The 27,758-nt window shown below is 40.2% G+C and overlaps 1 protein-coding gene across 2 annotated transcripts in view; it reads left to right on the top strand.

Annotated features, from left to right (window-relative positions):
• The window catches only part of LOC103190309 (phosphatidylethanolamine-binding protein 4), a 110,843-nt gene that overhangs the window by 12,039 nt on the left and 71,046 nt on the right, over positions 1-27,758 (top strand). For both annotated transcript variants that reach the window (XM_042344557.1, XM_042344558.1), the window contains exon 5: positions 25,120-25,221. In XM_042344557.1, coding sequence (XP_042200491.1) covers positions 25,120-25,221 — 102 coding nt within the window. The remainder of the gene's footprint in view (positions 1-25,119; positions 25,222-27,758) is intronic.

Here is a 27,758-nt window from a genome sequence, read left to right on the forward strand (position 1 = left end):
TGTTGTGCTTTTACCACAAGCTTTTTATTCAAAAAACACAAAGCTTTGATTATATATGGATGAATACCATGGCAGTTTTTAAAGCGTTAAATTCTATGTCGGACCTTGAAAGTGTAAAGCTCCCTCTTACCCGATAAAAGGTTATGATGAATTGACTTTGAGTAAGTATTGCGTTCTGCAAACCAGCTGACACTAATTCACGGTTAAACCACTTTAGTAGATATAGTGGCTCAAAGCATGATTGTTCTCATTCAAACAATCATCTTAGAGTATCTTGTAGATTGAGTTTCCACTATTCATGTGGTAGTCTATTCTATAGCAAGTGTGTCTGTGGTCGATTTTTTTTCTTGATTTGTGAATATTGCTTAGCTGAACTAAAAAAAATTGGGAAAGAAAGTAGAAAAGTTACAGTTTAAAGTACATTTATAAAATCTTGTACCTAAGCAGTTACTGTATGAAATGATAGATCACTTGAGTGGTTTTGTAACCCCCTGTGATATATGGTCATATTATCCATAAAACTATGTTACATGATTCTTCTTTATTGCCAGTGTTGCTGGCAGTCAGTAAAACAGATTACTTTCTAGGTCAAATCGATATGTATTTCATTTACTCAGCTTTCAAACACATTTTCAGTTCTATATAAAAATACATGGTGGACTCTTCAAAGAGCACTGCCTCAAATATGAAAGGAATAGTTGTATATTGTCCTAATTACAGCTTTCTGTTTACTTTCTATTGCAACTTTTTACACTGGTTAACTGGACTTTTTGTGCAGATGGTTCAAATACAACACAACCTGCATTTATATGGCACCCCTAATACTGGGTAGAGTCCTGGAGCGCTTGATAGTGGCAGAACACGATGCCGAGCTGGGGGGGAGGTGACCGTAGGCACAGTCGAAGAGGAAGGAGGGGGCAATGGGGATAGAGGGAGAGTATTTCAGCGTTTCGGGGGTAGTGGCTGAAAGTGTGGCACAAGGAACAAACCCAGTACTGCTTCCTCATATACAGAGTAACTGAATTCATATGAACAAAATGAGATGATTGTCCCTGCCTGAATCGTGGAGGTCTGTTCATAGTAGCGCATAGAATCAAGGCTTGGAGAAAGTAAAGTAATGAAACTTATTCATAGATCTATATGAGATGTACATGCTGCATGCCATGTAGATGTTTACACGTATCAACTCGGTGACAAAAACATTCAAGAATGCGATGAAAGATCTCTCCTGTAATAACTGCACACTCGGTACTAATTTTGTCTTTTTAAAAAAGAATACAATTAATAATTAATCTATGAGTAAGGACCTCTGATTCAACCTGTATAATTCTAATTGTGACTGCCTGGAGAACAACAACAATAAATTACATTTGTATAGCAAATCACATCAGGAGGATGTTGCAAAGCGCTGGACAGTCGGTTGGACGGTGGTTGGGATTGAGGAGTGGTGGGGAGGGGAGGGATAGGAGCGTGACCGAAGGCACAGTTGAAGACGGGCCCATAATCTTCAATAATAATAATAATCCTTGCATTCGATATAGCGCTTTTTATATCTTCTAGACATCTCAAAGTGCCTAATAGAATAGACTGTAAAGTGAATTGACTGTATATTTGTGGGCGAAACGCGGCAGCCAATTGCGCACAGTAGTGTCTCTCAAACAATCGTGGATTGAACCAGTCAATGTAAGTCACTTTGGTAGAAAAAATAAGAGAAGCTGTGTATAACCTAACCTAGATGGTAAGAGTAGCGGAGCAAAGAGATTTGGGGATTCAGATCCATAAAACTTTAAAAGTAGCTACAAAGGTAGATAATGTCATAAAAAGGGCAATGGATTATTGGGCTTTAAGAACACAAGAATTGCTAAATGAAAGAAGGTTAAGGTCATCCAGTTCGCTCTCCACCATCTTGGCAGTCTCATGCACATGTCGTGTCCCAAACTATGTACTGTATCCCTACATATTATTTCCTAAAAGAAATCTATCGAATTTGCTTTTGAAAGAATCAACATTTTCTGTTTCTATTGTCCCCTGAAGGAGCCTGTTGCATAAATTTGCTATTCGCTTTTGTTTAGAGTTTGCCCCCTTTATTGACAGATTTATTTATTGATAGAGGATAGAAATGAGGAGGTAATGTTGAATTTGTACAAAACCTTGGTTTATAACACACTGCTTCCTAATATGCAGAGTAATTAAATTCATATGAGCATAAATGAGATGATTATCCCTGCAGGAAACCTTGGAGGTTTGTTCATAGATGGCACACAGATACAGGAGCTTGGAGAAAGTAAAATAATTTGAAACTTATTTTATCATTCAGAACGCACATTTAGAGTACTGTCCAATTCTGGTCTCACACTCAAGAAGGATATAATAGTGATGGAAAGAGTACAGTGTAGCTTCTCTAGGATTAGGTTAGCAGGTTATTGCTATCAGGATAAACTGGATAGCTTAGACCTTTTTTGCTAAAGAAGAGGGGACCTTATAGAGGTGTTAAACATTCTAAAATGATTTCATATGGTTAACTTAAATGGACTGATTCCACTTGTTGGGAAGTCCGTTCCTACGGAACACAAGTGTAAGCTAGCAACCAGGGGATCTAATAGAAAATTTAGGGAGGAACATCCTTCATGGAGAGGTTAGTGAGAATGTGGAATGTGGAAGTGGTGATTGAAGTGAGTACAGATGAGTTTAATAATAATAACCCCTGCATTTGATATAGCGCCTTATCACGTCGTTTTGACGTCTCAAAGCGCTTCACAGAATATATATTGTAAATCATTAAGAAGAAGCTAGATAGACACATGAGAGAAAAGGGAGTAGAAAGATTTGGGAGGGAGTATGTGGGTGGAGACTCGTGTGGTGTATAAACATCGGCACGGACTGGTTGGACCAAATGGCCAGTTTCTTTGCTGTATGGTCTATGTAAATCTATGTGAATGTCATTAGTTATCAACTGACAGTGTTGGCTGGATCCTTCAATATTGTGATAATTAACACTGATGCTAATTAACACAGGTTACAATTTTTTGCACCATTGTTTCAATGTATGCCTCGTTTTAAAAGCCAAGCTATCTCTTCTGTAAGGCTGGCTGTTTAGTCTTTGATCATTTATACGTGCAGATATTTTATATTCTTATGCCTTGTGGTCCATTATGCAGAGCTGCGAACATTGATCACAAGCTTATTGTGACTGGTTGCATTTTTTAAAAAGAGAAAAGTAGGCAACCTATCTGAGCTGCCAATGTTTCCCAGGATACACAGGCTTCCAGTGTAATCAAATCAGATCTCTGACTGGATCAACAGTCATCTGGAAATTGCACTTTGAAGTGTTGTCACAATGAAATCACAGGTGGCAAAAGCTGTCACCGCGACTCCACTAAATTCCACACAATTTCTTGTACTATTATTTGGAGAAATATAAATGATGAGATCACTGAGAATAGAGGTTGTTCTTTTCAGTTATATCACACTTTCACTTAATTGTCAAATTCTCTTGACTCTTAGCTTCCACGTATGTTTACAAAATGAATGGAAAGAATTGAGTTGTCAACATTCACCACGATTTACAGCTCCCAACACACAAATTAATTATAATAATAATCCTTGCATTTGATGTATCGCCCACAAAATATAGTCAATTCACTTTACGGTATATTTTGTGAAGTGCTTTTGAGAAGTCTCAAAGACATGATAAGGCGTCATATCAAATGAAAGGATTATTATTAAATCTGGTGCCCCTTTAACACACTGATGGCACTTTTATATTGTGGCTCCAGAGGTGCTAAACAATTTGAGAAAAGCTTTCTGAAAACTTTGAATAAGTAAGCGATTTGAAAACTTAATGCCTCCAATTTAATAAGTGCCTTATATTTTCCGATGGTTTACTTATGTCTTTTATAATAAGTGGAAAGCAAAGATTAGTAATCATCTTTTCTCAGGAGGTGCTTTGTATTGTTTGATAATTGGAAATATCTGGGGGTGGAAATGTTTAATTTTGACCTAGCTGCCTATTACTGGCTTCAAAGCTTGTGATGAGTTAGCAAAGCCCATCATCCCTCCCTCTCATGAGGAGGAATTCTGCAGCCCCCACATACCTTGCTTACTCAGGCATTGATTGCTTATTTCTGCATGTGTGCTGAGCTACTTGCTTTAAGCATGGATGAGCCTTGTCATCTAATGAGATCCCACACAGGATCTCCCAGGCATTTCACCAGCACCACCTTTTTGAAGCAAAGGGGGATCCCCCGTAAAATGTGGAGTGCGAATGCTTTCTTCAACTGTCACACTCCAGTAGGATTTTATAATATTATCTACGAGTAAATATTACATATTTAACAATTCCTCATCTTTCATTGCTGTCACAAAATAGAGTTATCTGTGCGGGTCCCTATGAATGGGTTCGTGTTGGCTTGGGATCAGTTCATTTAGCAAAAGTAATTTAACTCTGAAATATAAATTACGATGTTTGCCTCAAAATCAAATTAATTCTGTCTCTAATTAAGGTTAATAAATATACTCAGGAAGCATGTCTCTTAACATCTTAAGTGGAGTCCTGTAGCGTAATTGTTACAGCACCCTTCTCGAAAGCGAGAGGACCGGGTTTGATTCCTAGGTGTGGCAAAACCTTAGGCAAGTTTCCTTACTCCACGTGCCTTGGTTTACCCAGCAGTAGTAGAAACTCGGTTGTTGGTTGATTGGAGGATTGCTTTCTGGGGGTAATAAGCCTTCAAAAAATTATTGGTTACTCAATCCACAACTGTTTGTGGGATACTGCTATGCCCAATTTGAATGTCAACCTGAATGGCTCCCGTCAATGCCTCCACACCTCAGGCACTGACAGTATCACCATCCAAGGATACACACTCCACCTCCCTGAGCCAGTCCAGAACCTTGACATCTTTGACCCTCAACTATTACCCCACGTCCGTGCCATGACCTGCTCTGCATTCCATCACCTCCACAACATTGCCCGGCTCTGCCACTGACTCACACTGCAGGTTGCCGAGACCCTCATACAAAACAACAAGCTTGTTGGCCTCCCCAACTCCTCCCTCCATAAACTGCAGATCATCCAGAACTCTGCAGCCCGTGACCTTATCAGCCCATCCTCGCCTGACTCCACTGGCTTCCTATCACACAGAGGATACAGTTCAAGATCCTAGTCCTCACTTTCAAAGCCCTCTATTGCCTTTCTTCCCTCTACCTCTGCGACATCCTAACCCCCTACCAACCTGTCCGTTCCCTCCGCTCAGCAGACTCCAGCCTGCTTCATGATCCCTGCCTCGCCCCCCCCCAGGATTAGCGGGCATGCCTTCAGCCACTGTGCCCCCGCAGTCTGGCTGCCTCGCCCCCTCCCTTGCCTCCTTCAAGATCCGTCTCAAGACTCTCCTCTTTGACCGTGCCTTCAATTCACCCTCTTTCCCCCCCCTGCCCTCCCCCTTCCCAGATCCTGACCCCCAGCTCGGGTCCGAAACACGGATTGTCTAGCGCCTTGGGACGTCCTCCCATTGTGAAAGGCACTATACAAATGTAATTTTGTTGTTGTTGTCATTGTATTACGCCCACAAAATAACTGCACAGTCAATTCACTTTACACTATTCTATGAAGCGCTTTGAGACGGCTTGACGCTGTGATAAGGCACTATATCAAATGCAAGAATATATTTAAAAGAAAATTTGAAGGAGATCTTACTTAATTGGACCATCAGTTTGAGTTCACTTGTGTGGGTTTGGCAACTTGTTTTGAACCAATCAGATCAGACATCTTGCCAAAGTACATCTCACAGGCAATGGTGTTTCAGATAATCCTTGATTGCATGAAAAAATTTAATGACAAATTTAGTAATTATTAAGCAATCGTGTTTTGCAACACTTTTAATTAAATTTAAGTACAACATATCCTTCAAGATTTTGCGAAGTCTCGAGGGTCAGGACTTGCATGCAGGTTTTGTGTCAGTTTGTATGAGTGAATTGAACTCTCGACCGGGTTAGAAAGTTTGACACGCACACTAGGAATTCCACACTGGGACTTAAGCTCGTAAACTTGACTGACGTTCCAGTATAATACTCTTCGTGCTCGGTTGTTTATAGTGCCTTTGTTTAAACCTAGTATCTGTCATCCTTTTCAAGTGATATGGATGGATTTTAAAATCTATTTTAAACAAGAACTTTTTGTGCCCTGCTCAATATTCCTCCTCGCAGGGGGTGGGGGAATGTAAAGCGGTGAGTCAGTCTCCCTGGAGCTGAATTCGCTCCTGAGACCGGGTAGGTCCACAGTATTTTTTAGAGCACAAGCTGATAACAAGCCAGCCAGCCTTGCTTACCTGCAAAGTTTGACAGGGCAGAGCTCCAACTGGGAGCAGAGTTTCTTCTCACTCACTTTCTTCTTGTTAACCCTGCAAGCCAAACCCCTCATGTGTAGGAATCTGGACAAGCAGCTGGCAGCTTCCCAGAACTTGCTCTCAGTGGCTAGCAATGCACTTTTAATTGTTTAAACTCTCGCTGAACTAACGCACATTCTGGTCTCCTTAAGTGTTGGCCCTTGACAACCAATTTTCATACAGTACAATCCAAAACCCAATACAATTTACATGTATATAATGCCTTTCATGTTGGAAACTCATCTCAAAGTTGACAAGACGGAGACTCTTTTGCTTGGCTCCCGTCAGCGCCTTCTCACTTCAGGTGCTGACAGTATCAATCTATAAAGATGCACACCTCACATCATGGAGGCAGTGCGGAACCTTGGTGACCTTAAGGAATGAGCAGGAATTTAAGCACTTCAAGACTCCTCACATAAAGGGCGTTATAAAGAAAGGCAAGTTGTTGTTGAGCACTCCTATGGAGATCTCAAGAACGGCAGTTGAAGTGGGGCTGTTTACATTAAAGATTCCCATAATAAATCAATCAGTCGCCACATACTGTTTTCAGATTGATAACACTGGATGAATGTTAAAGAGAATTATATTCCCGTGGTATTCTGCCTGCTGTGTGCCATGCAACTAACACCTCATGGGTATTTTCAGCTGAATAATGAAGAAGTAGGAGTTACATATTACTTTAAAGAGTTGTAAATGAACATTATTTATCAGGATAAAATGACACAGACACTTTAATGATTATCCCTTCTTTTGATATCCAATTTAACTCGGCATTCAAATGCAAAAGAGTTTAGAGCCAGCCCTCATCGCGCGCCTCTCACATGTGGAGTCTGTAGCTCAGTGGTTAGAGCATTCTCATAACAAGTAGGAGCAGGACTAGGCCATTCGGCCCTTTGAGCCTGCCCCGCCATTCAATCATGGCTGATCTTCTAATCTAACTCCAGCTAATAACCTGACCCTGCCTTATCCCCATTATCCCTTAATCCCTTTTGCAGTAAGAAATCTATCTATCTCAGTCTTGAATATGTTCAAGGACTGAGCGTCAACAGCCCTTTGGGGTAGTGAGTTCCAAACATTCACCGCCCTTTGAAGAAGTTCTTCCTCAACTCAGTGCGAAAGGGCTGGCCTCTGATTTTAAGGTTGTGACCTCCGGTTTTAGTTTCTCCAACCGGGGGAAACAATCTCTCACTCTCTACTCTATCATGGCCTTTGATGATCTCATAGGTTTCTATAAGATCCCCTCTAATTCTTCTATATTCTAGAGAATATAGGCCCAAATTGGTCAGCCTATCCTTGTAACTCATCCCCTTCATCCCTGGCACTAACCGAGTAAAAATCTACGCTGCAACCGCTCCAAGGCAAGTACATCCTTCCTTAAATAAGGAGACCAAAACTGCACACAGTATTCTAGGTGTGGTCTCATCAGGACCCTATACATCACAAGCGAGAGGACCCAGATTTGATTCCCTGGATAGGGCGAAACCTTAGGCAAATTTCCTCACTCCACATTGCTGTTTACCAAGCAGTAAGTAGGAACCCGGTTGTTAGTCGAGTGGCTGATCGCTTTCTTTGGGTAATAATTCCTTGAAATTAAAAAAAAAATTGGTCACTCGGTGCGTAACTTTTTGTGGGACACTGCTGAGCGCAATTGCCTGCCGCATTTCGCCCACAAAATATACAGTTAATTCACTTTGCAGTATATTCGTTATCAACGATGTGATAAGGCACTATATCAAATGCAAGGATTATTATTATACACTCACGTCCAGAAAGACGATTGCTGGGTGATCTGAAAATATTTCAATAATATTTATTGGAAATAGAAATAATTATTTAGATGGTTCATGTGGGAACCACGACTATAGGCAGCGGTAGAATGAAGGTTCTGCAGAGACATTTTGAGAAATTGTGTAATGGATTGAATGTCTATTGAGTTGCTGTGTGCAATTGGCTGCTGCGTTGCACCCACAAAATACACAGTCAATCCACTTTACAATATATTTTGAGAAGTCTCAATGACGTGATAAGGAGGCGCTTTTTCAAATGCAAGTATTATTATCGTTGTTATTAAAGAACAGGTCCTCAAGGGTCATATTCTCAGAATTACTAAACTGAAGCATGTGGAGGAAAGAAACTTGCCTGGGAATCAAACCCAGCTCCTGTAAAAGCGAGGATGCAGACTCAGATAGAGCGAGTGCTATAACCACTATGCTACAGGACTCCCCATATAGACTTAAGATATGCAAAAAAGTAACTTGGGAGTTAAAAGCTGGGTAGAAAATCAAGTTGAGGTTAAGGTTGATTTGATATATTGGTTCTATTACTGGCTTTGGCAAATTCATGAGAAGTCTGATATTTGACGTATTTGCTGAGCGGCATTATCTGAGTCTGCATTTTGACAGGAATTCCCTCATTAAACAAATATTTAATGTGTAGGAGTGGAGCTCCTGGTGACGTGCACACCGACAGTTATCACCTGGGAGCAGAAAGTCTGCTAAATTACATTGCAGGGCAATTACATTCTGAATAGTGGTTGCTGCTGTTGATTGTGTAATGGATGATAAGCTTTGAATAAATCTTCATTTACAAAATAATTAGTGAATTTAGTTTATCTGCAGAGGTCCAGCTCTTTCAAACCAAATGTTATTGGCAGCTTTCATTTTTTTTTAATGCACATTGAGCTGCTGGAAATTTGTCGTTATGTCGAACACATGTTTGTATGCGCGTTTAATTCAAACATTGCTTCAAAGGGATTATTATCCCATAAACCGCATGCTAACAGAAATATAATAGCCATTTGTATAATTTTTTAACCCGTGATGCTGCTCAGAGATTCTTGTAGGTTCTTGTCAGTTCTTTCCACAAATGTAGTCACAAAGGGTTCTTCACAGTTAAGATTAATAATAATAATTGTTTGAAGTAGCTTATCACATTGTGGGATATTCTCATGACATGAAAGGCGCTATACAAATGTAATTTGTTGTTGTGGTTTTTGTTCAGATGTCTCAAAGCACTTTACAGAATGTATTGTAAAGTGAATTGACTGTATATTTTTGTGGGTGAAGTGTGGCAGCCAAATTGCGCACAGCAGTGTCCTCAAACAGTTGTGGATTGAGTGACCTAAATTATTTTTTTTTTTGGTAGGGTTATTACCCCGGAAAAGCAATCCGCCAATCACCTAACAACCGGGTTCCTACTCACTGCTAGGCAAACAACAACAAAATTAATTTGCGTAGAGCCTTTCACATCGAGAGGATGTCCCAAGGCACTGGAGGGCTTTGAAAGTGAAGACCATTGATCTTGAACTGTATCTTCTGTGTGATGGGAAGCCAATGGAGTTGGGCGAGGATGGGACTGATAGGGTCGCGGAGCCTGGTGTGGGAGAGTACACGGGCATTTGCAGCCTATGGAGGCATGGAGTAAGGAAACTTACCTAAGGTTTTGAGCTGCACGGGAATCGAACTCAGGTCCTCTCCCTTGCGAGTTGAGTGCTCTAACCAAAATGCTACAGGACTCCCTAATCTTTTAGGGTGTCACATACTCTACTCCCATCCCTCTCATATAATACTTATGATTTCTTAAATGCATTTCTGCTTTCTGCTTCAACCACAGCTTTTGAAAATCATACTTGCGATTTTCTAGTTGTGATTCCAATATTTTCCTGCTAGGCTGCTGGACTGTGTAGCTTTATGAATCTTTGAGTTAGCACTTTCATTTGGCAGAATTTAGTTATGTTTTAAACACAAGGCTTTCTGGATCACAGTTATGAGACGGAAAAAAAAGCGCGTCTGGCAGATGGCAAAGATGCATTTAGGCAGACAGATGAAGATTGGACAGAATCAAAATGCTGAAGTATTTGCCTTGTCCTTTTGTAAACGAAATATTACTTGTCGGAGTCCTGTAGAGCAATGGTTAGAGCACTCGCAAACGAGATGATCTGAGTTCACTTCTGACGAAAAGCAATCGACCTGAAACGTCAACTCACTTTCCTCTCTCTATAGATATTGCCTGACCTGCTGAGTGTTCCCAGCGACTTCTGTTCTTCTTATTGTTGTTTCAGTAGTAGGATTTTGCCCCTATGGTCCCTTAGTGAGTTGTATAAGTAGTCAGGCTCACTCGAGGGGATTAAAAGAAGTTACTGTATTGTAATGCTGTGAAAACTGTAAAGGGAAATGTCTCATCAATTTGATTGTTATGGTTGTTAGGAACACATGTAGACTTGGAGAAATTATCCTGGGGCATTGAAAACCAAGTCAAAGATGCCTGATGCATGCTCCCTCAACCACTTCAGTAAATGTTGCTTTATCATGTATTTAACGGTTGAGATGGAAAAGTTTCAGGCAATATCATTCAAAAGGGTTCTGTATAGGGCAGTTTGCTGTGTGCTTTTGGAGTTTCGTGCAGATGTTTTCCATTGATAGTTGGCCAGAGCCTGTGATTTGCGTAAACATTAGCCCTCACCCCTAGCAGCTCAAGTCAATTTCTAATAATTAATAATCCTTGCATTTGATACAGCCCCCTCCTACATCATTGAGACATCTAAAAAAAAATACTACCCAGCTTCACTATCCACAAAATTCAGTTAATCCAAAACTCTACAGCTGGCATACTCACCCACACTAAACCCCGTACCCCCAAGCCAAAGCGCCAAACTCCGTACCCCCAAGCCAAAGCGCTAAACGGGTAGGTTCCTAGCTGGGCAAGCAGCGGGAGAACTTAGCCAGACAGCGATATCAATGATAAGCTATGTGGTTTTAGCTGGTTAGACGCCAGCAGTTACCCCAACCCACACTCTGGGGTCCCCAAGCCTTTGCGCTTGCCAACTGCGCCTAATACTCTCCAGAATTTGATAAGCGGGATGCGTCCCTCCAGGGATAGAGAGAGTGCGCGTTCCATTCCATTAATCTTATCTCTGAAATATCCATGCATAAGTGGGATGCATGGAATTCTCAGTTTGGTTTGGATACTCTTAAGAACAGTGATAGGTTTTCACGTGTTTCAGACACCCGGCTGACCCTCCCAAAAAATGCCATCCAACTTGCTTCTAGTTGGAAGTCTAAATCAATTAATAAGGCTATTAACAACTGGGTGCAGTATGCCCCATGATGATTTGGGCCAATTGTCATGTTGACAGTTGAAGTTGCCAAACAGAAGAATGGCATATAGGCACATTCTGTCAATACAAGTGGGTGAAAATGGAACTTACCAGATGGTGGACAGTAAACTGAAGCCAACAGGGACCTCACACAATATTTCCTTTCAGTCTTCCGCCCCTTCCCAATCACAGCAGATTGCAAATATCAGATATGACATGTTTTCTGTATCATACAATATGTTTCAAGCTTTTTTTTCTTCCTGTGAAAAGAGAAAGTGTGAATGCTGGAAATCTGAAATAAAAACATAAATGTTAGTAATCCACAGCAGGTCGGTCAATCGGTATATGAAAGACAAAGATGCATGTTTTGGGTTTGACTTTTAAGAAGAAAGAACCTTAAAACCAGAGTAGGCTATTCAGCTCCTCACGCCTGTTCCACCATTTTATAAGATGATGGCTGATCTGTAACTCAAGTTCAGTTACCTGCCCTTGACCCATATCCCTTTAATACCCTGACCTAAAATATAAATCTACCCCCGTCTTTAAAATGTGAATGGATCCAGCATCCACAGACTTTGGGGGAGAGTTCCAGTTTCCACTACCCTTTGGGTGAAAAACTGCCTCCTAATTTCACTTTATATGTTGATTGGAGAGATTAGCATTTGAATGCAGCTAAAAGGATAGCTACTTCATTCATTGGTTATCTTGTGAAACAGCAACCACAACAACAACTTGCATTTATATACACCGCTCATGCAGGATAGTGTCCCAGAGCGCTTGACAGTGGTGGATCACGACATCAAGCAGGACAAAGTGGGGAGATGACCGTAGGTACTGTCGAAGAGGAAAGTCTTTAGGGGCGACACGAAGATGGGGAAGGAGGAAGCGTGGTGGAGGGAAAGAGGAAGAGTGTTCCAGAGTTTCTGGGAATAGTGGCTGAAAACATGGCTACCGATGATGGATTGGAGGGCAGGAGGGACAAGCAAAAGGCTTGTTGAGAGGAGGCAGCTGGTAGTGGATTGGGGAGGAAGCAGTTTAGGGAGGTAGGGAGGTCCCAGGGGGTGAAGGGATTTGAAGACAAGTGTGAGGATCTTGAAATCGATAACCAGTACTGCAAGGATCGGAAAAGAAACCTTGGACAAGAGACAGCAGGCAAGATGGTGACAAAATATTGAAATAAAAATAAGAGAAAATTCTGGAGGAGGGTTAGACCCACACATGGCCTTTAGGAAGGAATGGAATGTTTCCTAACACATTCAGTAACATGTTTGATAATTATCAAATCTGTTATGAAATGTTTTATTCCACAGGTCTGAATAACTGTAGATTTGCTGGGTATAGGATACAATCCACTATGCCCAAATCCAGAACTCATTGCCCCTTCCTTGCCTGTCTTCAACTCGCATGTGTAAACATTAATATACAGTTGATTCACTTGAACAGTAGCGCTTTGAGACGTCTCTAAAGATGTAATAAGGCGCTGTATCAAATGCAAGGATTATTATTACCTTCACCATCTGGCTACCACTGATCCCCTTCATGATAGTTCCTCAAAAAAGAAGCAATAGAGAAAGGCATCCACTTGCCTTCTCTAGATTTTAATATTAATCACAGAAATCGCCTGTGAGATCTAAAGGAATTGAAATATACCGTTAGTTTACCATTGTAGTTGCTTTTCTCATCATCTTTCACACTGTTGTCATGAGAACAATATTAAGAATAGTAATGGTATGGGAACACTACATTTTGGTACAAGATACGGAGATAAAATCTCTTGTTTAAATTCAATTACAATGTAGTGTTTGGGCACTTCAGCAGAACGGTAATTATCTGAACTAAGCAAAATGGTATTAGGGTTGGAATTGTGAAATGTAATTTGAATGGCAGCATATCTATCATTTGGATACTTTTCCTTTTAGTGCTTTTTGTGGTAAAGTTAATAATCTTTTTGCTTCCAAAACAAATGTGTTTATCTAGCTTTAAGTTGGAACCTGGTTGTTCGTCGATTGGTGTATTGCTTTCCGGGGGTAATAAAGCTTTTTTTTAAAAAAATTGCTCACTCAATCCATGACTGCTTGTGGGACACTGCTGTGCGCAATTGGCTGCTTTGTTTGCCCACAAAATACACAGTCAATCCACTTTACAGTATATTCCGTGAAGCGCTTTGAGACGTCTCAACGACATGTTAAGGAGCTACATCAAAGACGAGCATTATTATTGTTATGTGTAGGATCTTAACCCTAGGATAGACTAGTTGGGTTGAATGTCCTTTTTCTGTGCTACAGCATTCTATTTTCTATTCCCAGGCCATTCTGGAGGCCAACAATAACCCCAACCCCAGCCTTGCCCCCTGCTTCCCCATTTTCAGATTACACCTGAAGACCTTCCTCTTAGACTGTGCTTACCCATTCCCTCCACCCCTCAACCCGGCTCGGAGTCAGGCTCCGCCACTATTAAGCTCTCCGAGACTCTACCTTGCATGAAAGCGCTATAAATGCAAGTTGTAGTTTGTTGTGTTTGTCACAATGTATAAACCATTTTAAGACGCTCAAAGAGCAACTGCTAAGTTTGAGCCCTGCAAATGCAGTATTAATAGAAACACCGAGCCCATTGGCAAAAGAAGAAGCATGCATTTTTTATTTTGTCTAAAAAGTATTCTCATTAATTTTGACGTACTATGGTATAAAAGAGCTGGAGACCCTGCAAAGATCTGACAGGATGGCTAAAGTGGAAAACTGTAATGCACAAAATCTGCCTTTAAGTCAGAAACATATTATACATTACAGTTAGGTATCCAGGCAGCAGCTTATAAAAAAAATGTTAATTCAGAAATCAAAACATACTTTGGTTAGGTTTAGATCTGCACAAATTAGCGAAAAGCCTTGTAAAGGAAAATATTAAGGGAATGTTAATGCGCTGCCCGAATAGTGCCTCAAAGACTATTTACATAGCTGCATTTTTTATATAAAATAATAATAATTTGGTGACTCAATCCACATCTGTTTGTGGGCACTGCTGTGCGTAATTGGTTGCTGTGTTTCGCTCACAAAATGCACAATCAACTCACTTTACAGTATATCCTGTGAAGCGCTTTGAGACGACATGATAAGGCACTATATTAAATGCAAGGATTATTATTATGATTTTGGTTTCTTTGTTGAATCAGGTTACCTCAGCAGTATATTTTGTCACATTATCTGAACATTTCAAAAAGATTTATAATCTGTTTGCTTGTTAATATGTTTTTAACCCCTGAGTCCAACTATTAGGTAATAAATACATTATAAGTATTGAGTTAATGATCATTTTGCACAATAGTTATTCCCCCACATGTGGTGGTGGTTGGGGGAGTTACTCACTCTGGAGTACATTTAATCATGTAAATTTATTAAAATTTGTGTTTCTGGGTTTATTTGAGTAGCTACCATTTCCATGACAATGATTAGATGCCCTGCTATGATTGGGTAGTTATTGCTATGGGAACTTGCGATTTAGACTATCAGAAAGTGTGCTGATAAAATAGACTTAACCCTCTCCAACTCACTGGCTTTACCATCAGGCTTGCCACTGGCGAACGTAGCCATAGGTTTGAGGTATCACATGCATTTTAATGTTTTCTGGCAACGATCATGTATACTGTGTACTACATTGTTTTTAAAGTACTATAATAATGTAATCATAATCCTTGCATTTGATATAGAGCCTTTATCATGTCTTCGAAACATCTTAAAGTGCTTCACAGAATATACTGCAAAGAATATACCGACTGTATATTTTGTGGGCAAAACTCGGCAGCCAATTACACACAGCGGTATCCCACAAACAGTCCTGGATTGAGTAACCAAATATTTTATTTATTTTTGAAGGAATATTACGCACGGAAAGCAAACCACCAATTGCCTACAACATCAACAACAAAATGACATTTGTATAGCGCCTTTCACGTCGGGAGGACGTCCCAAGGTGCTGGGCAGTCAGGGATTTGACCCTGAGCTGGGTTCCTACGTATTGCTACGTAAACAGAGACGTGTGGAATAGGGAAACTTGCCTTAACATTTCGCCCTGCTCGGGAATAGAATCCGCTTACCTAATTCTGGAAAGTATTAGGTGCAGTTGGTAAGAGCCAAGGCTTGGGGACCCCAGAGCGTACGTTAATTTATTGACCTCGAAAGGGTCAAACGGTGAATGAACATTAAAATTTGACTCCAGAGCTATACTGATCCATATTTTAATTAACCGAGATGTTAGTTTTGGTTAAAAAGTTGCAGAGTTTATTTGAGTGATATGCAGTATAATGAAACAAATAATTGACTGGTGACTCATACTTGCCACTGAGCCGTTTATTTCATTTGTAGGACTAAATACATAATAAATATCAAATGAAATAAAACAGCGGGTGTTTGTGCGATTTCCAGATTTACAAGCTAAGTCGGTGAATAAATGTATGTGTCTGTGAATTCTTAAATGCGAGATTAATGACAAAATCTTTCAAACATTTGTGATGTTTAATTCTGATATCAGGCTTTGCGCAGAAACGGAGGTTCAGAAACATTTCGAGTACCTGTTCATTTCAGTCAGTTTTTAATTTGTGAATCAAATTGATATTGATTTACAAATGAAAAAGCTCCTTGGGACGTCCTCCCGATGTGAAAGGTGCTCTATAAATGTAATCTTGTTGTTGTTGTTGATATTCCCCACAAGGATTTTAGCTGGATAGGACTGGATTTTGGGAATATTACTACATTCAAGTGAAAATTGTTGAAATTGCTATACTCTGAAATGTATCAATTGGCTGTCCCCTTTTGCCTACAAAATACAGAGTCCATCAACTTTACAGTATATTCTTTGAAGCGCTTTGAGACGTCTCAACGACATGATAAGGCGCTGTATCAAATGCGAGGATTATAATTGCAGTGAGATCCGCTTTAGCTGAATGCCGGTTAACTTCTTACACCGGGCAAATCAGATGGAACGCCCGCCCCCGATTCACTTGTATTCTTACCTGTTTTAAATATGCCAGGAAATTCGGAGGGAAATCTGGTTAATCTGGAAATCTGGCGGCTCCAGGGTGGAGATGGGAGGAGTCGCATTGCGATTGACAGTGAACTCCATCCATTCACAAGCGGATGGGCGGGTGGGTGGGGCAGTGACTGCATCCGATTGACACCTCACGGAGCTGTCGCTAATCGGTCCCCTTCCCATCCAGTGGGAGCGGCTATTGGAGGGAAGGGGTGCTCAGCAGAGGAGATGGCGGGAAGAGAAGAGAACTTCGGATGCCGGGTAAATCGAACAAAACTCCCTCCTGATGTGGCCGGCTAAAGCGGATTCCACTGCATTGTAAGTACTGTCAATGCAAATGCTAACTATGTAAATTGCCTTGATTTGTTACATGCAGAGATAATAATTTAAGGTAACAGTTTTTTTTCAACTGGAGAGTTTTGCCGGAGGGATTTTATAAAATGGTTTTGTTTAATTGCTTAAGCAAGTGTACTCTGGGACACAGTGGTTGATGAAACAACTTTGATTGCTGAATTAAATTTCAGTAGGCATAATGTTATTAGTATTTGAAAATTATTGTGTGGTGAGATCACTTGTCAAATTAACAACTGAGATGATGTGACATCATCCAAGTGACATGGCGCTCAGTGGTAGAAAACGAACTAAAGACAGCCATCAAAGATTCGCTGGCCACAGATTCTCTGATAATATTGACTTTACCGTTTTAGATTGGAATCCAGCACTAAAGCATTCAGACTGGACTTGGGTAGAATTAAATAGAAATACATAGATTGTTACAGTACAGAAATAGGCCACTAATAATAATAATCTTTGCATTTGAGAAAGCACCTTATTACGTCATTGAGGCATTCCAAAGTGCTTCACAGAATATACTTTAAAGTGGTTTGACTGTACATTTTGTGGACGAAACGCAGCATTTAATTGAGCGCAGCAGTGTCCCACAGTCATGGATTGAGTGACCACATTATTATCCATTAAAATTTTTTTATATAAGGGATCATTGCCCCGCAAAGTGATCCGCTAATTGACTAACAGCCGATTAGCTGCCAGGTAAACAAAAGTATGTGGTCTAAGGAAACTTGTCTAAAGTCTCACCCCGCCTGGAAATTGTACCCGGGTCCTCTTGCTTGCGAGGCAAGTGCTCTAACCAATACACTACAGAACTCCACAAAATACAAGTTCTTTTTTTACATCAGCCGAGAACTGCTATGGTACCATTTCATCTTGTAGCAGAACAAACTGCAGTTTGATATGAGAAATTCTTGATAGATTTAGTTTCTCTTCCTTGATGAAGAATAACTAGTGAAAGCAAATTGTAGTTGGGGGAGGGATGGAGGCATTAAATAATGGAAAATGAGTAAAACAGGATAAAAACTTAAAACTGTTGGGCGAAAGATACAGCATACTATCACTGGAGCTAATTGTCACATCACACTTTTACTCCATTATAGGAGTGCAACAGAAAAAAAAGTAATATTTGCAAGAGAAGATTGTGCCATAGGAAATTATATTCCAGCTCACTTCATAGCCCAATATAGTCATTCCTCAGAAGGTGTTTACTTCCTTCCACTGTATTGCCGCACGCAGAAGTATCGGGAAAATAGCTGATTGAAATCTCTGTCAGGGCAAATCCATCTTTTCGAGTGACCCTAAACAATGACTTTCTGTGACCTGGCGTTCAACTGAGCATGGACTGTCACATTATGAAGAACCTAAAACGCACAGGTAACTGTGACATCCGTTAGTCTGAGGTGCAAGGAGAATCTTAAAACTAATTAACTAATGGCAGCACTGTAATTTGGTGAATTTTACCCACCAGATTCAATTACAGTTTCCTTTTAAACTAAGTTCCAACTTAACTGCAACCTGTCTCCATGATTCGTTTTGGTCGGTTCGAATGACCTATGGAGTACAGTAGTGTACAGTGGTTGAATTAATCCTTTGAGAGATTAAATTTTCTTTGTAGCTTCTTGGTTGACCTGCTTCACTCTTTATCTGAGGTGGTGCTATCACTGCAGTAAGGGCAATTGGATGAGTGAGACACTTTGTCTCTACTTTCCGTGCACTGACTGACTCTATTTCAAATGCTTGAAATGGGTAGAGCTTTGCAAGCGAAAGGACCCGGGTTTGATTCCTCGGCACGGTGAAACCTTAGGCAAGTTTCCTTACTCCACACGCCTCTGTTTACCTAGCAATAAATAGGAACAGGGTTGTTAGTCGATTAGTGGAGGGCTTTCCTGGGGTAATAAACTTGCCTAAGGTTTTTCCATGTAGGGGAATTGAACCCAGGTCCTCTTGTTTGCGAAGCCATCACTTTAACAATAAGGAATACGGAAATGGAGAATGGTACATGTTTGGAGCCTTGGGATTATTTGTCAGATGGTAAATCTTTTCTTGATTCCTTGGGCAAATTTAGGTATATGGGACCGGGTTGATATACTGAAGTTTTGAATATAGGAAGCTTTTATAGAGAGAAGACTTAATAATAATAATAATCCTTGCCTTTCATATTGTACCTTTACAAGTCTCTGATACGTCTCAAAGCATTTCACAGAATATTTTGTAAAGTGTAGTGAATGTGTGTTTTGTGGGTGAAAGTTCTATCGGGGAGGGGAAATGTTTGACCTGAAGAAAGAAAGCAAGGATCTTCCAGCAATGTAGCTCAAGGCTAAATCATATGAGTCTGGTTGTTTAAACTTACTTAAATTGGCTTAAAAGTCTTTTCATATTGGAAAATTTGCATTTGATTTAATTTGATTTCAACCTATCAGAAGCTGCCAACTCCTTGAGATGAAGAAATAACATGACCTTTCAACACTGTGGATTTATCATACAATTGCTGATGATATGTCTTATGACATTTAACATTTTCTGCCCCATTTTTTGTACATTTAATTACAGTGGAGGACAACATTATCAAATAAGTTTGGTTGAGCCAGAGGCTAGCTACATTGTGTTTAAGTTTTTTCCACAAGAGCAGAGAAGATTGAGAGGGATATGATAGAGGTGTTTAAAATTTTGAGGGGGGGGGGGTTGACAAAAGTAAATGGAATTTTTTTTTCCTTTATTTGTGGCATCCATGGTTAACCGACGTTAACTGCATTGTTAACGAAAAATTTAAATTAGGCATTTTCATGGCAGATAATGATCCGGCGTCATATTTGTTAAATCTTCCATAACACGGACGGAGCGATGAGGACAAATGTGTCTCTGACAGCCTGTTTCAACTCCTCCGTAGTTTCATATCACTGTTTTGTAATAGGGGGAAGAGGACTGTATAAATCCTGAAGAGCCGTATGTGGAGTCCTGCAATGTAGTGATTAGAGCGCTCGCCTCGCAAGCGAGAGGACCTGGGTTTGATTCCCAGGACAGGGTGAAGCCTGAGGCAAGTTTCCTTACTCCACACGTCTTTGTTTAGCTAGCAGGAAGTAGGAACCTGGTTGTTAGTCGATTGGCGGATCGCTTTTATGAAAAGTCAATTCACTTTACAGTATATTCTATGAAACGCTTTTGAGATTCCTCGAAGATGTGATATGCGCTATATCAAATGCAAGGATTATGTTTATTATTATATCTCCCTTTCATGCTGCTATAAAAACTAAGATATAAATCCGTTATTCTGTTCTTTGAAGTTTCTACAGCTGTTATGATTGGATCAGTAACTGTAAAGGTAATTTCTGTTTGAATCTAGGGCACTATTCACAGATGATCACTTTACAGTAATGAGGCAGCTGAAGTATATTAAAAAAATGCTGGGTTGATTTGAGGATCAATCAATTTGACCTGGAATTAGGAAGCAGATTGTTGGACAAGGATTTGTCTCCTAACTTTAACCAAAGCCATTTTGAAACCAGATGGAGACGAGTCACTGAAATTGGGTTTATTAGCTGAGGCACGTCGAGTATTTTATGTTCTCATGGAAACCATTTGCCGAACAACTTCTTGTCGTATAATCGTATTAGAGGTGGTATTTTTGAAGCTTTGAGACTTAATTTGATAAATTTGTGCCTAATTGGAAGTGTCCTCCATAATTAACGTTTTAGCAGGGAATAAATTACTATTTGGAAAGCGATAAGCAGCCACGATTACATTCTGTACCATTCTGTAGTTGTTCTGCAATTAACTGCAAAATGTACTGATTTTGAATCCAAAGTGATATGTTAAATAATGTTAGTAATACCGCAGTGTGCTGCAGAACGTCTCAATTCCTATTGACAGCACACAGTTGTAATGGCACCAGTTTGAAGCAAATATGGAATTTCAATTAAAAAAATTCATAATGTGCCTGGATGTGGTGAAGTGACTCCCCATCTCCCTCCTCCCCACCCCCAACAGCACACAAACACGCCATTTTGAATCACCACACTGTTAAGCTGAGACATGTATTTGAAATAATAATAATCCTTGTATTTGATATAGCGCCTTATCACGTTGTTGAGACATTTCGTTGAGATGTTTCGTTGAGACGTGATCAGGCACCATATCAAATGCAAGGATTATTATAGCTCTTGGCTGTCCAGCACCTTGGGACGAACTTCCAATGTGAAAGTAAGTGTAATTTTGTGGTTGTTTTTGGTTGTGATCAGGGGTGGTGGAGGGCGGGGAGGGTAGGGATAGGAGGATGACTGATGGCGCAGTCGAAGAGGAGGGTCTTGAGATGGGGAGCAAACGAGGGAGCGAGGTAGAGGCAATGTAGGATGGAGTTCCAAAGGGTAGGGGCAGAGAGGCTGAATGCATGACCACCGATAGTGTGGTGGCGTAGTGGGTAACATGGAGCAGGCTGGACAGTCAAATTGAATTGTTTAAACTGCTTTTAATAGTGAACATTGCACATGTAGAGCGTCTTAGTTTTACGTAGCGCTGTCCTCAAGAAAATGGCATAGCGAACACTGTTTTGTATCAAATGATCAACTCATCATATGTTTCACCAGATTGCTGGCAGTAAAATCATTTAGGCTGTGAAGTTTTTCTAACACAATACGCTGTGCCCACAGAATGTTAAACTTCATGTCGCACAAATCATATGTGCAATCAGCAGGAAGATAGTCCTGATTTAAATTGATCAGAAGTGAAATTTAACAGGAAACCTGCAGTAGTATAATGTTGTTTTTTCAGCTGTTATTAAATAACTTGGGGAATCGTTACTCACGTGCTTAATGTGTCCCAGTACCTTTGGAATGTTCCGATATCCTTTTCACACTTTTTTGACGCTTCCCAGTTTAGTGTTATAAGTAAATTTGGAAATAATAATAATTGTTGCATTTGATATAATGCCTTAAATCTTCAAGATGTCTCCAAGCGCTTCACAGAATATGCTATAATTGCTCACTTCTGTTCCTATATTTGAGTCATTTATATATCAGCTAAAAGGGAAAAAGCCTAAGCCACAGCACAACCTCTGGGGTTGCTTGCCACTCAGAGAATGTCCATTTTATTCCCAATTCTTTGCCTCCTGCTTTCCAGTAAATTTCCTAGCGATGAAATTGCCTTCAATTCTGCGAGCTTTCATCCACTTCGCCCCAAAGCTTTGAAACTCTCCCCCTCAATCCCTCCGCCTTTCCCCCTCCTTCCCCTCTTTTAAATCACGACTGAACACCTTGCTCTTCGACCATGCTTACGGTCACCTTCTCACTCCCCCCAGCTCGGCGTCAGGCTCTGCCATTTGTTAAGTGCTCCAAGATGCTGCCCTGCGTGAAAGGTGCTATATACATGCATGTTGTTGCTGTTGCCTTAATTTTGGCTGTTAATCTATTTATTACATGTGGCGCTTCATCAAATGTACTTTGAAAATCTATAACTGATACCATCGCTGCTCATTCTCTATCATCTCAATAGGTCTGTCAAATAACTCTATTAGGTATGTGAGATCAAGTACAGGATAATTAACATGAAAATCACAAATGTCAGATGCTGCGAAAGCATTAAGGTGACGGGTTTATCACATGATCTAGTCACTCCTGGAATCTACTGGCAAAGAAATACATATCAGGTTGATGTATTTTTGTATAAAACCTAAGGTTGGACCACATTTGGAGAAGAGGTTTTGATAGAGTAGATTGGGGAGAAACTGTTTCCTCTGGCGGGTGGGTCAGTAACCAGAGGACACAGATTTAGGATAATTGGCAAAGCAACCAGAGGGAAGATGAGGAGATTTTTTTTTACTCAGAGTTGTTACGGTCTGGAATGGACTGCCTGAAAGGGTGGTGGAAGCAGATTCAGTAATAGTTTTCAAAAGGTAATTAGATAGGTATTTGAAAAGGAAACATTTGCAGGACTATTGGGTAAGAGTGGGGGAGTGGGACTAGGTGGACAGCTCTTTCAAAGAGTCGGCACAGGCACGTGATGGGCCGAATGGCCTCCTTCTGAACTGTAAGATTCTATGAACTGTTCAATTCTGATTGCCACACTACAAGATGGAATAAGTACAACGTGGGTTTAGTAGGATAAACCTGGTGGGCTGGCAGTTACTGATATCTGGATAGACTGCACTGCATAGGTTAGGCCTTTTTCCATTAACAGAGAGATGTTTAAAAGGAGACATAATAGAGGTGTGGAATTGCTGCCTGAAGCGATGGTTAAATCAGGTAGTATAGGTGCATTTAAGAAGAAGCTGGACCTTCTTATGAGGGAGAAGTGAATATAAGCGTATGAAAAGGAGTAAAGGAGCGGGTGGAGACTCATGGATTATAAATGCTGATTTATTGAGCTGATTGGCTTGTTTCCGTACCGAACTTTCTTTGCCAATCTATCAGTTGGGATTTTGTGTGAGAACTGGGTTTGCAGCATCTCCGGCCAGTTGATAATGTGAGCGCATCCACAGCACAAATTCCTCTTGCCCTTTCCTCTGAGTTTGGTACAAATCCAGTCATAAAATGATCTGTTGTGCAAAAGATCTGTTGTCCACAGTCCACCAATGACTTTGAGGTGTTTGCTCCGTGTAAGCACGCTGAGCTTCCCTGCGTGGAAGGCAAGTTGCTGTTATTGTGAAAGGTGCGATAAAAAGATAAGATGTTTGTACTTTTGGGCTCACCCAATATTGGCCTACAGACATTCGGGGAGCAGAGTAGAAGCAATGGAGATCATTGCTGTGGATGTGCTCCCATGATGTTCATGCTTTGCTTTTCTCAGCACTGATCCCTCACCTTCATAAACATGCAAAAAGTCACCCAAAATGTCAATTTGATACAAGTGTAATTTCCACCACTGGAGGGTGCTCTTTTACCGAATGTTTCATTTTAATTTGTTCCTTTGGCACATTTTCTGTAAAGGAATGGTGTCGTCCCATAAAGTTTATTCCTTTCGGTAGAATGAAAAGGTGTGTTACAGTCACCAATAGAGCATTTGATAATAATAATCTTTGCATTTGATATAGCGCTTATCAGATTGTTGAGACGTCTCAAAGCGCTTCACAGAATATATTGTACATATGAGTGACTCTGTATTTTGTAGGCGAAATGTGGCAGCCAATTGTGTACAGCAATATCCCACAAATAGTCATGGATTGAGTAACCAATTTTTTTTTGAGGGTTTATTACCCCCAGAAAACGATCTGCCAATCGACTAACAACCAGGTTCCTACTTCCTCGCATGTTTGAGACATCTTGAAGACATGAAAAGGCGCTATATCAAATGCAAAGATTACTATTATTACTTTTATACTCTTCCTATAATGGGATCCTCAAATGTATGTATTACTCCAACTGTGGCTGTGTCTTCTACTGGATGCCATTACGACATTTTATTTTGAACGCTATCAACAAAATCAAGATGGCTTCTTACTACTTGTATTTATCTTTTTTCTTTCGCTTGAATTTGCTTGTCGCTCGGCAACTTCAACTGAAGGAGATAGAGCCTTGAACAGAAACAAAACCAATCTCTGTGGACACAAGGGGAATGAACGAGGTGGAGCTTTTCGGAGAGAGATATAAAGAAGCAGAGAAAATGGAGAAAAAGTGGATAGAATCAGAGCAGGAAGGAGTGTGCTGATGTGCACATTAGCTGACTCCCTCACTTTTTAGGTTGATAAGTTGGCAAGTGGAATGTTTGGCATTGAGCCCTATTCAGAAGATGAGCATTTTATCATTGGGACGAGGCAAGGAAAAGTTGACATCTTGCTAGTTTGAAACATGCCTTTTTTGACATATGCTTTAAATTTAAATTCTACTTTTTTTATTTCTGTTGATTTGACACAGCATTGAATTTCAATATTGTAGTGAAGAGATTCAGGTTACTGATCAGAGCAAGACACAAACTGTACACCAAGCACATAGATACGGACATAAATACAGTACTGTGCAAGGTATCAGGCCTCACAGTGAAATGGGGATTTTAAAAAATATATTTCTTTGTGCAAATTTGTAAGGTATCACAAAAATATAATAAATATTTTCTATTTTAGATCATCGTTTAAAAAGTGTATTTCCTTAACTATATAAATATTATTCCTACTTAAAAGTAGCTCCTTTTCTAGCTATTTACAGTATATTCTGTGAAGCGCTTTGAGACATCTCGAAGACATGATAAGGCGCTGTATCAAATGCAAGGATTATTATATTTTTATAATTTATTCACTGACCTTTTCATGTGTAAGTAAGTTCCTCTGATGTCACATCCTGTTTGTTTTAGAGGAATATGATGTATGTGCTAATCATGGTGGACCCTGATGCTCCTGCTGGACAGAATATTCCAAGCGGCTATTGGAGACATTGGCTAGTGATCAATATAGGCGTAAGTGTATTATTTTCCACTCTGTTACACATCATGAATTGATAAAACTTGTTTCAGGGGAAGAAAAGTCTACATAAAGTACTTCCCAATCAAAGAACTCGCCAAACACAATAAGGCAAATATAAATCTATCCTATCTATATGTGAAAAAGTCTGAAAGATGCATCGTGTTAATATATCCTGTGATCCTAAAATGCAATAATATAATCCTTGCATTTGATATAGCATCTTATCACGTCATTGAGACATCTCAAGCATTTCCCAGTATATATTGTAAAGTGTAGTGATTGTGTATTTCGTGGGTGAAACATGGCAGTCAATTGCGCTCAGTAGTGCCCCACAAACAGTTGTGGATTGAGTGAACAAATTATAATTTTTTTTAAGGTATAACCCCCAGAAAGCGATCCGCGAATTGACTAACAACCAGATTCCTATTTACTGCGAGGTAAACAAGAGGTGTGTGGAGTAAGGAAACATGCCTCAGGTTTCATCCCGCCCGGAAACTGAACCCGGGTCCTCTGGCTTGCAAGGCGAGTGCTCCACAAGACTACAGGACTTGATGCTAGAGATGGGTCTTGGAGCGGCTTCATTGCATTTAATGGGATGGGAGTTTTGGACCAAGCTGCCAGCCTCCAGCAAAGTGCAGAACTTGCTGCTTGTTACTGCATGCTGATTGGAGCTGGTTGTCCTTTGACATGGTTGCAAATTGATTTTCTTTCTCCTTAAGTGCTTTATTGTGCAGAGAATCACTCTATTAAAATTGTCTTGTTTTTATCCACGTGCTTCCTATGTAGGAGTTTACAGCATCAGCCCTATTGAAAGGTGCTATATAAGTGAAGTTGCTAATGTGTTAACGAAATACTGAAGCTTGAACCAGTAGCTTTACGTTCTGATGTCAGTGTTCCCCATTAGGGGTGCTGTGTTTAGTTTGTGTTTGAGTGTTCCCATTGTAAAACTGATTAGAATCGATGGTTGATAGTCCTCTGAAAAGCAGGTGACAAAGATACCAGACTGGATATTGCATTCAGAACTCTTTGGTACGGTTTATAAACTTTATAACCATAGGCAAGTTTCCTTACTGTAAAGACTATATATTTTGTGGATGAAACATGGAGGCCAATCGCACACAGCAGTGTCCCACAAACATCCCTGCGCTCTGGGGCCAACATCTCCAACTCCAGTCAATAATTTGAGCTTCATTAACACTACGTGAATAATTAAGGTGGGTTAACAATGAAGCAAGTTTTCTTAGGCATCATGCTTTCTCTTGGATGAATTGTTTTTAAACGCCATCTTGGAGGGGTGAATATCAACAACAACAACAACAGAATTACATTTATAGAGCACCTTTCACGTCGGGAGGAAGTCCGAAAGCCCTGGGCCCAAAGCTGTTTTCTCACATGTCAGAGTCAAATTATTGTGCAAATTCAATTTCTGATTTATTCCTTAGTAAAAAGCTATATTCTCCTGAAGGGGATTTCATGCCAGAATAAATGGAGGCATCACACTAAACATGGAATTCCATTTAAAACATCCCTGTAACCAAGCAACAGAGCCCATAGCAGTGACGTGACTTTACAATTCCTCTGGCATTCTTGTTGTATGCCTCTAAGTTGAAGAAACTATTCCTTAGATTACATAGTGTGCCACTTTTATAGTCGGCCAACAAAATAAATGTTCTTGCTTGAATGTTTTGGGGGTTTATGCTAGGGTGGTCCAACCTTTTCACTGCTGAGGGATGGATGCCCTATTTGACAAATGTATGCAGGCTGCATAAGCAATATTTTTGTGTTTCCTTTCCAGAAACATAACATTTTTATGTGCCTTTTTTTTCACTTCGAAAGCACGTCTCAAAGCACTTGACACTGCCGGCTGGGCACCTGAGCTTGGGTTGGGAGCCAAGAGAGCTGAGGTTTTAAATAAAGGGTTTTCTTTATCTGAACTTCTCTATGACCCTATCCATCTCTCTTTGCCAAGATATGGTGAGTGGCACACAGCGTTGACAGAGACCAAATATAATAATAATAATCCTTGCATTTGTTACAGCCCCTTATCCCATCATTGAGACGTCTCAAAGTATATACTATAAAATGAATTGATTATTTTTGTGGGCGAAACACGACAACCAATTGCGCACAGCGGTATCCCAAAAAGGAGGAAATAAATATAAGTGAACAATAGAGAAGAAACAAATTCAGAGGGATAGATGTGGTAACATGCTGTAATATCACATGGGACATTTTGCTCTTGTGGATGTCCCACTTGATCATTGTCACAGGGGGGCACTCCTACCTTCGACGTTGCTCAAATGGTTTGGTCCAAACTCTGTTACTGCAGCTATTGAGCCAACCAGAGGTACCTGTGATCCTGCATCACTTAACAAAGGTTGGCATTGCACCATTATTCTAGCTCTGCAGTGGAAAATCTTTAGCAGGAACTAACAGAATGTTTGAAGAGGGCATTTGGCTTGGCAGTTTGTCCAGTTAATGATTTTGAAGTCTTTGGAGTAAGGTTGTATTAGATGTTATAGATTGGTGG

The sequence above is a fragment of the Callorhinchus milii genome, unplaced genomic scaffold, assembly GCF_018977255.1.
Source record: "Callorhinchus milii isolate IMCB2004 unplaced genomic scaffold, IMCB_Cmil_1.0 Scaffold28, whole genome shotgun sequence".
Taxonomy (NCBI): Eukaryota; Metazoa; Chordata; class Chondrichthyes; order Chimaeriformes; family Callorhinchidae; genus Callorhinchus; species Callorhinchus milii.